This window comes from Temnothorax curvispinosus, unplaced genomic scaffold (assembly GCF_003070985.1).
Source record: "Temnothorax curvispinosus isolate PA1 unplaced genomic scaffold, ASM307098v1 QBEX01012734.1, whole genome shotgun sequence".
Taxonomy (NCBI): Eukaryota; Metazoa; Arthropoda; class Insecta; order Hymenoptera; family Formicidae; genus Temnothorax; species Temnothorax curvispinosus.
In genome coordinates, this window is record NW_020222514.1 from 373,901 (window position 1) to 384,440 (window position 10,540).

Here is a 10,540-nt window from a genome sequence, read left to right on the forward strand (position 1 = left end):
TCTCTCTCTCTCTCTCTCTCTCTCTCTCTCTCTCTCTCTCTCTCTCTTTCTCTCGTAGGCCTGATTTACCGTTTGTTGTCGCGAACGTACGTTACGCGGGAGCACCTTCTTTCCGCGGCGGATCGGTTTGGCTCGCTCGCGAGATCGCAGGACACTCTGAAGTTGTTGATTCGAACGTATGCGGTTTACAGACGTGTCTCGATGGCAACTCGCGCATATATTCTCGCCATGCTGGAAGTGTGCTGAGAGAAGGTGTCTCTCGCAACGGCGCGGAAAGAGAGAGATGCAGGTTTTTTTTTTTGGAAAATTTTCTCCTTGTATATCGTACATACGCGATGGCCGATGTATACGTGGGTGGAGAAGGGGGAACGATGCTTTCTCGCGCCGTGCTTTTTAATCCGCGATTTAAACACGTTATTTTAAGATGTATGCAGGTTGCAGGTGATCGTCGAAAGACAGAGCGAACCATACGGGGGAAAGGATAACGCGATTAAATAGTGAAGATGCCGTCTTCGATCGGACTGGATCTTGGTAGCTTCTAAAAATATTTCTGTGTAAATTTTGTATAGATACCTTTTTCAATTCAGTGAATTGCACGCCGATTATTTGTCAGGATTATTGTTCAGGCTGGAAACATTGTTTTTTTTTGTTGGAACAGTAAATTCACTTAAATCGATAAATCGATTATTGAAACAATAAGTTTTTTACAGTGACATTGTTAACGGTTATTGTGGGAGAGAAATTATGCGTGGATGGGGAAAGAGTAATTTTGAGCAGAGTAGAAAGTAGTTCTGACAAAGAGACGCGTGTCGCAATTGTCCGGAACCGATTTGATTCTGTTTAAAGTGCGTCACTAAACGCGAAATGTAAGACACGTGTTTTCTTTGCGAAGAAGATACTTTCTTTTTTTCTTTTCGGACATAAAAAGCTTGGCGGAAGAGCCTAGTGGCATATTTATCTTTTGTCGAGCGATCGTGATTCATAATTCATAATTCGATTGGCTACTTCGATTTTTCAAATTTTACAAAAAAAAATTAAAACGGATCATGATAAACCAAGTTAAATGGAAAATGCAAGTATTTTTGTTGATTTCTTCGCACTTAATACGAAAATTGGAATCGTTCAACTACGAAATCTTTAGCCAATAAATATCGAGATGTACAGACTGTTCGTAACGAGAGGATAATTTTACGTGAAAAACAAATTAAAAATACAGATTGCTTAGAAAGAAATAGATTTAAATATTCTAATTATAAGAAAATATTACGGTCTCTTTTACTCCAGATGGACATACCTACATTTGGATGTGAACAAAAGTACAATAGTCTAAAGTAAGGATAATTTTGATATTTTGCAAATAATTTGCTCGCAACTGTAATTAATTATTTTTTTGATTAATTATAATTATCTCTTTCGTATTTTTTAAATAAAATACTGAAACTTTTTACCTTATATAAGCTTTTCTCTTCCTTTAAATCAGTTTTTTTAATTAAAAGACATTTTACGATTTTAATATTACAAATGTTTCATGTTGGATTATATTAAAAAATCACTTTCCATTTGATGTCACAACGGTATAATTTTTGCTTTCAAGTCTTTTGAATTGGATGACACATCGCGGAGTAATTGTACATGCCATTGTATTATTGTTCAGTTCAAAAGTTTTATACACTGTGTCCCAAGTTGAAAAGAATAGAGATAATTCGTTTCTTTTTTTAATTATGATGTATTTATTGTTAAGCAGTTATTAAGTTACGAAATGTGTAGTTCTCATATTTTACGATTACAAGGTAAATGACACAATAAATAAGTTAATAACTATATACATAGGTTCTATATGTTTCCATTGTTTATACTTATCATTACAGGAATTTGAAAAGGGAAAGCGTAGTGTTGTACAATATCATTATTATGCAGTATGCAATATTTGTATTAAATTTATACGGGGAGTAGAATAAAATAAAAGACAATCTTTGTCAAATTGAAATTTTGCCATTTAAAAAAGAATCCAAATTTTAGAAATAAATTGTGTTACGCTATAGAAATGAAGTCGAAAAATATTGAGGATAAAAAATATTTTTTGCAATAAATCTCGCGCAATGGTTCTAAAGATGCTTATTAGCATCATTATCATTAAATTGATTCTCAATGTGATTGTATTATTCCAGTTTCAGTCTGCGTTTCAAGATAGACATTAATTAACGCGTAGTTCGATGAGCTGAAAAACGTATATAAATTAGGAATCCCTAACTTTTTTTGTCAAGAGAGCCATATTAAAATTTTTGTAACAATCGGAGGTCCGGGTAAGTTTTATTTTCGAAAATCATATAAAAACAAAATATCTTTATTTTAAAATTATTTTATATTATATTACAACGTCGAAATTTCTCGGCAGGCATGTACAAATACGTGCAAAAATATTATTAGGCCCAAAGATCCAGCCCGATCGTATATGGCACGTTTTTCTATTTACTTGCGTTAAAAAATGATTTTTTTTTTTAATTAAAAGTTAGTAAATTTTGTGATGAGTTTAAGTGACTCTGAACCCTTTTATAAACGAGCACTTTGAAATCACTCTCTCTCATGTGGATTCTCAAGCGAATCAATTTATGGCAAACCAAACGTCTGTGTCTAAAAGCATTTTTTTTTTCTCACAGCCGAGACACGCAAGACCAGGATTCTGAAGGATGGCCGTGTCGCGTAGAGTAATGAAAAAGCAGAGAGCTTTGGTTTTTAGACCGTGCGGGATCAACATCGCCGCGGATCAGACGGTAGTCGGCTGAGAAGGGACGTGCGCTTGGCCGCGTTACAAGAGATTTACGCCGTAATGGCAAGAACTAACACGTTATCCTCGCGCGATGCCGCTCCCATGCGAGTTAGCGGCATACTGTGGAACCGGAGGCTGTGTTAAGAGTGCGTTAACACGCGCGGTGATATTCGGCGCCGCGGAGAAAGGATCTAGTTTCGTGACGGACCGGTTTGCCGTATGGCCGGCCAGTTCAATAGACGATAACGGCGCCGAGTGCGTTACCATTGTGTTCATATCCGTTTCTCGGAATTGCCATACCTGACGTTCTCCAATTGTGCACCTAGCGTCTATCGCTGATAAAGAAGAGGAGAGGGAGATAAAGAAATAGGAAGGACCCTCGACGTTTCACCTTCGAGTATTAACGTCATCAAGCCAGTTGTGTGTCGGTGACTTGAACAGAGGAAACAGGAGGTAAAAAATCAAGCGAGTGAACCGTCGTTTCACATCGAATCGTGAAGAGACGCAGATTAATGCAAGACGGATGAGTGAGAGAAGAGGAAATCACAAATAAAAAAATCAGAGGTGCCTAAGGAGGAATAAGACGAGGACGATCCAGGCGAGATATCATATATTGCGAGACGGAGAAAAGTGTCTTCGGAGAAGTCGCGACGACTGCGGGGACCGATGCTCAGGATCGTACGATGGCCGAGGCCCCGTCCGACCCGAGACCCGTGAGCGTCGTCGCCGTCGACGGTGCCGCTGTGGATAATGCCAGGAGCAGCGCGGACCAAACACAGGTACCGTTTCGTTTCGTTTCCTCTGTCGACGTGTCACGCGCGCAGCCAGTCGAATGACCGAAATCTTTGAGAGGAATTAAGGGTACCCTTGAAAATGTCCGGATTGTCTTTATTTAAAAGAAAGTGGCTTTCTGCGCGTTTCGAGCTGTATAACATGATTTATGGACACGTTTAAATGTCTAGAAATTGTACGTACAGTCTTTACGCGGAGCGGAGTAGACCACGCAAATGTCAAACGAGTTTTCTGATTCAGTTATACGTAACAATTTCGTTATAATTAAATTAGATTCTTTATATTAATCTATAAGTAACTTTAAAATTCACATTTATAATTCGCATCACAGATTTTAGAATAGAATATTGTTCGTATTTATAATTTTGTATATCGTGTGTTTTTATGTACAAAGAATCGTTTAAAGAAAGTTTAAGCTTTGTTTTTTTTCTTATTGCAATAAATTGAAAGTTTTCAAAAATTTAGAATTTAAAATTTTAACGCTTAAATGTATGATAATATTATTCATAAAATAATTCTAATAAAAACTTGCGAAAACTCAAACAACAGAAAAATTATGTTAACAAATTCTAATAGAATCCTATCAAAAATTAAATATTAGTGTATGTGTAAAAAAATGTTATTTAATATTTTCTCAACGCTTATTACAAAAAAATTTATTTTTAGATTATTAATTAAGATAAAATTAATATAGCTCCCGGTTTTTTCCGATTTTATTTTGAAAGTTTATGTAAAAAATAAAAGCACACTGAAACTGTACACTCTATAGGTATGAACTGCACACTATATAGTTATAAAATGTGAATAAATATGATGAAATGTCAATAAAAACGATGAAAGGTCCGTAACGATGAAAGTATCGATAAAAACCAACTTGAAACGAGCACCAAAGATGCAACGAAACATAAGCAAGAACAGCATTTTATCTCGTTTTTTCAAAATACTCTTGTTCAACCTTCCGTATCGAGAGATATATTTCCGATATATTGATGTCAAATCTCTCCTTTATTCGTAGCCTTGATTTGAAGTAGACAAAGAAAGAGAAAAGTTAATTGTTGCAGGAAATATGTCGTGTAAGGAGCTGACGCAGAAACTTGGAATCATTTTTTTATTAAACTAACTTAATTAAAATTATAACTAACTGATTAACTTAACTAACTTAATTAAATTACTGAATTAAACTAACTTAATTGAGGATTCTTGTTTTATTTCAAAAATAGTTCTATAGTTCTTGATAGATTAAACAAATGGTTCTGGCTATTAAAGCAGGACATCGCTTCAAGATAAACTGAAACAGCGTTTGACTTTGTCTCACGGAAGTTAGACATTTTTCGTTAAATTTCCTGAAATTTGTAGTTTTACATAGTTTATCTAGAAAGACTTCCGTTTTATAGTAAAAAATATTGGTTAAATTTGAACAGAGATGAGTACACACACAAGCGCTCTTAAATATACCGATATAAGACAATTATATATCTTCTACAATTTTACAATTTTACTTACTATGAAATGGTTCTTGTGTGATTCCGAGTTTATTATAACATTTTATGAAGAGTTTTGACGGTAATTGTTTTTTTTTTTATTTTTAAACAACTTTTCGGCGCTTTTATTTATGCATGAGTAAGACTGATCAATTTTTAAGGTTTTGGTGTATTCTAAAATATTTTTTATACAGTTTTAAGCTTATCACGACTTTAAGGAGTTTTAACGATAAACAATCCTTTTTATTTTTTGAATAATTTTTATCGCGCGAGGAAAATACGTATCTGCGGATATAAAAGTAAAACGCTGATCGATTTCAGTGTATTTTAAAATAACTCTTGGAAATTAAGCATCTCACCACTGTAGTCAGAGGTACGAGTCCTTTCACGAGCGATAAAAATTATTTTAAAAAGAATACAATTATTTTAAGAAGAATTTATCGTCAGAACGCTTTATAAGATGTATAAATAAGTGCATAACTTGCTTTTGTTTAAATAAGTTCACAAAACTCATCTTTATTTAACCAATATCTTTTGCTTTTAAAAAGCAGAATTTTCTTTAGAACTCGTGCAGAACTGCAAATCTCTTGAAATCTGATAAAGACTGTTAAGTAAACTCTTGTAAGATAAAGGTGCTGTGTCTCACATAAGATGTTTCTCCTAAAGTAATTTGCTTTAACCAGAACTATTTGTCTGACGTATCAAGAACTATTTGAAATAAAGGCTGCGTTCCGATATTCACTGCAAGTATTGAAAATCTATAGTTTACGTAACGTACACTATAGATTTTCAGTACTGACAGTGAATATCGGAACGCAGCTAAAGTTAGAATAATATAAGTAAAATTAAAATAATACAATTTAATATTTAAATAAATTATAATATTATACGTTAAATACATTTAACTAAATAAGAATTTTATTGAAGATTATTAAAATAAAAAACGATAAACTTTTTATATTTTATTCTTTTGAACTCTCAACAACTGATGTGTGAAACCGATAAAATGATCAGTTTCACACCTGGACATGCGAGGTTGTGGCGCATCAAAATCCTTGAAATAAAAAATTCCTTCAAAATTACGATTTTTTATTCTTATATATCTTTTCCTTAAGAAGTACCAAACCGATTTTTACAATGTTTTTTTTTTACTACGTTTGACTAGATATTTGGTTTTAAAATCTATCATATTATCATATAAGTTACGAATAATTATAGTTATAAAAAATACTGTTTTTTGTTCAACCAGCTAAAAAGTATGCGATAATCAGTCGGGAATCTACTGAATAATATTTTTGCGTAAATTTGTATATGATTTTCTGTTCATCAAACTACGTGCCGATTATATGTCGGTCTTGAAACGCAATCCCGAGCTGAAGCTGAGATAATAAAATTTACACAATTAAATTGATAATCAATTTAATAATAATATTATTGATAAATATCTTTCTAAAGCACGGCGGAGTATTTATTGCGAAAAATATTGCCTCTGTCAGAGTTTCACAATAAATTTTTTGTAGAGCGATGATTAAAAATTACGTAAAATAATAATTTAATAAAATAAAAGGTTTCTCGTTCTTTTTCTATTTTAATAATTTTCAATAAAATTCTTATTTAGTTGAATATTAAATGTACTTAACGTATAATATTATAATTTATTTCAACATTAAATTATATTATTTTACTTTTTTTGATAAAAATAAAATATTTATTGTTTTTATTGTATTTTGTTTTCTACAGTGACTTATATATAGTTTGTAAAAAAAAAACCATAGTAGGATTAAAAAATGTTCCATTTTAGAATAATATCGGGATCGTTAATACGTATTGTTTTTTAATAAAAATGCATTTTTCACATTTAAAAATTTAGATTGGAAACAGGAATATTAAAATTTTCTACGTAAATGTCTCATCATTAGATATACTTAAGAGAATGATAAAATCTTAATATAATTTGTCACGTATATACTTTTATAATTTTACATGGAATATATTTTATATTCCACGCGATTTTATTCGTATTTTAAAGTCTGACGATAAGAAGTTGACAATTTGTAAAAAAGTCACGTTGCGGCTAGATCGAGCTGAGCCGCTCAAATTCACAGCTCGTTTACATTTTAGGAAGCACGAGACGGTGGTCGGTCTTTTACCTCGACGGAGGCGCAGACAGAGCTGGGGCTTCAAAGTGGGGCTCCGGCGAGCCAGACCGAGGAGATTCCCAGCGGTATTCGAGACGCGCGTAGACGAGAGCGACGAATACGCAGACAGCATCGTCGCGCTCTGAGATCTTGCTCTATACCGACGTATCCCGCCGCCACGCCAGGTTGCCAGACGGCATCAACCGCACTGGGAATGCCGCTGGTACCACCCGCCAGAGGTTTCCTTCACCCCCCGCCTCCGCATTTGAGCCTCAGAGGCCTCAGCCTCGGTTTACCATTCCCTGTACCCGCTAGCGTGTCTGCTTTCGGCAGGTGAGCCTCGATATTTGTCTCGGGTAGGGAAAACACCTCTGAAATGCGAATTTTTATGAAATTTATACGGGATTTGATTATCTATAATTTGTTTATAATTGTTTGTTTGTTTTTTTATTTTTTGGGGGGAAAAAAACTAAATTTTGTCATGAACATCCTTAAATGCGTTTCTTTATATTCTGGAATCCACTGTTTGTCTATATTTTGCTTACATTTTCATCTACTTTGCAAAATATTATAAACAAGTGAAAAATTCGGAAAATTTTGTCATAAACATTTCATGCGTTTTTTTTGTAAATTTTATACGATATTCAATAATCTACAGTTTAACTGTTATCGTCCAATATTTATAGTTAACTTTACTTTAAATTTTAATTTTTATTGGTATGCGATTACAAAATTATTAGAATGGTGCGTAGCTGAATGAAATAATAGTTCAGAAAACGTTTGGATGTTTAAGAGATAAAAATCTAGAAGACAATTATTATTGGCATCTAGTTAAACAAAAGTTTCATGTCATTCGAATAGTTTGATCACATGATTTGTTCGAATTCCTCGTTTGAATTTCATGACATCATGACCAATGTATCATTTAAGAGCCATATAACTATATAGCTTCACGGTTGATGCTACGCTGTAACAATATAGCAATCGCGATCATATAATTGTCACGAGAGTATATGTCACGTTTATTCAACGAACATGTATCGTTCAATTTTTTTGCATTGCAGGGACACAGTACCAAAACAGTGTTGCGGTTTGGGTTCCCCGCCAGTACGCTGGTCCATATTGGGTGTCGGCTTCGTAGGTCTAGTCTGCGCCGGTGCAGGCACACTCCTTGGCGCTCTTAAAGCCTCTGGTCGTGATCACCTTTTGGGAATATTTATGTCTGGTAAATAAACGCATTTTTCCTTATTTGTTTCTCGATGTTAATAAAAAAAAGTCTAGCAATTAAGCGTCGATAATAACTGAGTTTTTGAAAAAGAGACTACGATATTTTATGTGAATTATGTGATGAAAAAAAGCATGTATATTTGTCGTTATATTCGGCTGATTTGGCGATTTATTGTTTCTGTAATTCAAACAATTTGTTTGTAGAAAAAGAATTATGAAAGAGCGATATAAATACTACATTTACCAGTATATTCCCCAGAGAAATGTATTTTTTAAATTACGGAATTATAAGAAATTCTTGAAACCTGTAATCGGAGACTGAAGAATAAGACGTAACATGTAGATTGTCATAGCGATCAACTGCACGTGGCGCGCAGCAAGATCGAGGAAGAGAGAGGAGAGAATAGGGAAACTCGAGCTCGCAACAGTTACTTTCTAAACGTGGGCATGTAAGCTGCGACCCGCTTAGAATGCTTCTCACACTGAGGGAACGCCACTTACAGAGATTGATGTTATACACTTACACACGCGAAAACCGTGAGATCGATGGAATAATGGCTCGAGGAACAAATAGAGGAATAGACAAACGAACAGACGCCGCTGCCTTTTGACTAAAGGAATAATACCTATTGGAATCTATTTTCTTTCTTATTTTTACGTAAAGAGCAACTTGTGTCTCAGTTATTTAGACCATTATAGAGTAGTGACAAATGAAGATTGTAGGTCGTTTTGTTTGTATTATAATTATAGTATGCATTTTTTGTTACAGGTATAGGAGTGCTTTTGGTATTGGTGAGTGCAGTGGCATGGCGATTAACTAATCAAGATTATTGCGGCAGCTTATTCGGCTTCACAAGCATTTCCGGTAGAATACCCCCGGCGAGACCGATACATCCATACGCCGCTATGATCTATCCGGAATTCCAATTTAGAACGCCGCCACCGAGCTATCAGGTATATATTTATAAAGCAACGTTTTATTAAAAATTTATTCGGTTATATTGCACTAAATAACACAATCGCTTTCATAAGCGATTTAAGATTAGATTTATCATCTAATTTGGAGTCAAGTCTTTCTCAGCCAGAATGTCGAGTAATTGTAATTTACGAGTTACAAGTTATTGAGGTAGAGAGAAAGAGAGGCTTTTCGTGAACTCCATTTCAGAAGATAAATACTTAACAAAACTATATTCTTCAGTTAATCTCAGGTAGATTTTAAAAGAATTTTAATTTGCTTAATTACTTAATAAAAATATATATTATAAATTAACACTAGAACTACCGAAGAGTAATTTATATTTATTTCTACTAAAGAAATCTTAGAGAAGAGAAAAAGAGAAAACAAATTAATAAAATTAATTATCTATGTAATTTCAATAAAAATTTCAATAAAAGTCAAGGAAATAGAAGATGTTTTAAAAATGAGTAATTCTTACTTAAATTATTTAAAAATGTCAAATACATCATTTTAACTCCCTTGAAATTATTCTAGCATTAATATAATTTAATTTACTTAATTAAAGTATATTACAAATCATTTGAAGATTGAAATAAATAATTTCGATCCTTTTGCTAAGATAAAAAAACAATTTTTAATTATTCGAAGGATCTGTTATTAAAAAACCATTCAGTGATTTTGGAATATTTCGTACATGAATACTTTATTACAGGCTAGTATGCAAGAGTATAGACTTCGGTTGTTGTTATTGGACCGATTGCAGCCTACGTCGTCGCCGCCACCGACTTACAGGTCAAATGCGGGAAGTATTGTGACTCCTGGTACAGCAAGGGAGAGTCGACCGCCAAGTTATTGTGCCGAATCCAATGTCGCGCCTAATATTACTTTAGTATCTTCGAAGAAGGACGCAAATCTCGTTAGGATTGTCCAAACTGAATCCGAACCGGTTATCCTTAGTGGCGATCAAACGCCACCGGTAGCTGTCGAAGTATTAGCGCATCTTTAGATTAAGCGACAAATTCATCTGTGCTTTTGCCATTTTTTTTTTTTTCGAAGTTTGAAGCGATGATGTACCTAACGTAGTGTTATTAGGTAAATTACTTTTTGGCATGAGAAAAGATGAAGATGAAGTTCACAGACGCCATGTATGCCTTCACACCTTAATTCTCAGATTGAA

The 10,540-nt window shown here is 33.8% G+C and overlaps 1 protein-coding gene across 8 annotated transcripts in view; it reads left to right on the plus strand.

Annotated features, from left to right (window-relative positions):
• LOC112462754 overlaps positions 1-10,534 on the plus strand; it is an 11,044-nt gene extending 510 nt beyond the window's left edge. Inside the window, exons 1-7 of one of the 8 annotated variants that reach the window (XM_025028724.1) lie at positions 26-531; positions 1,285-1,331; positions 2,658-3,546; positions 7,162-7,511; positions 8,243-8,403; positions 9,175-9,359; positions 10,076-10,534. In XM_025028724.1, the coding sequence (XP_024884492.1) occupies positions 3,451-3,546; positions 7,162-7,511; positions 8,243-8,403; positions 9,175-9,359; positions 10,076-10,369 (1,086 nt within the window). In that variant the 5' untranslated portion in view covers positions 26-531; positions 1,285-1,331; positions 2,658-3,450 and the 3' untranslated portion in view covers positions 10,370-10,534. Of the gene's footprint in view, positions 1-25; positions 555-1,284; positions 1,332-1,493; positions 2,206-2,657; positions 3,547-7,161; positions 7,512-8,242; positions 8,404-9,174; positions 9,360-10,075 lie in introns of those variants that run through there. The other 7 variants (XM_025028725.1, XM_025028726.1, XM_025028727.1 and 4 more) reach the window with 7 other exon arrangements.
• The last annotated feature ends 6 nt before the right edge of the window (positions 10,535-10,540 follow it).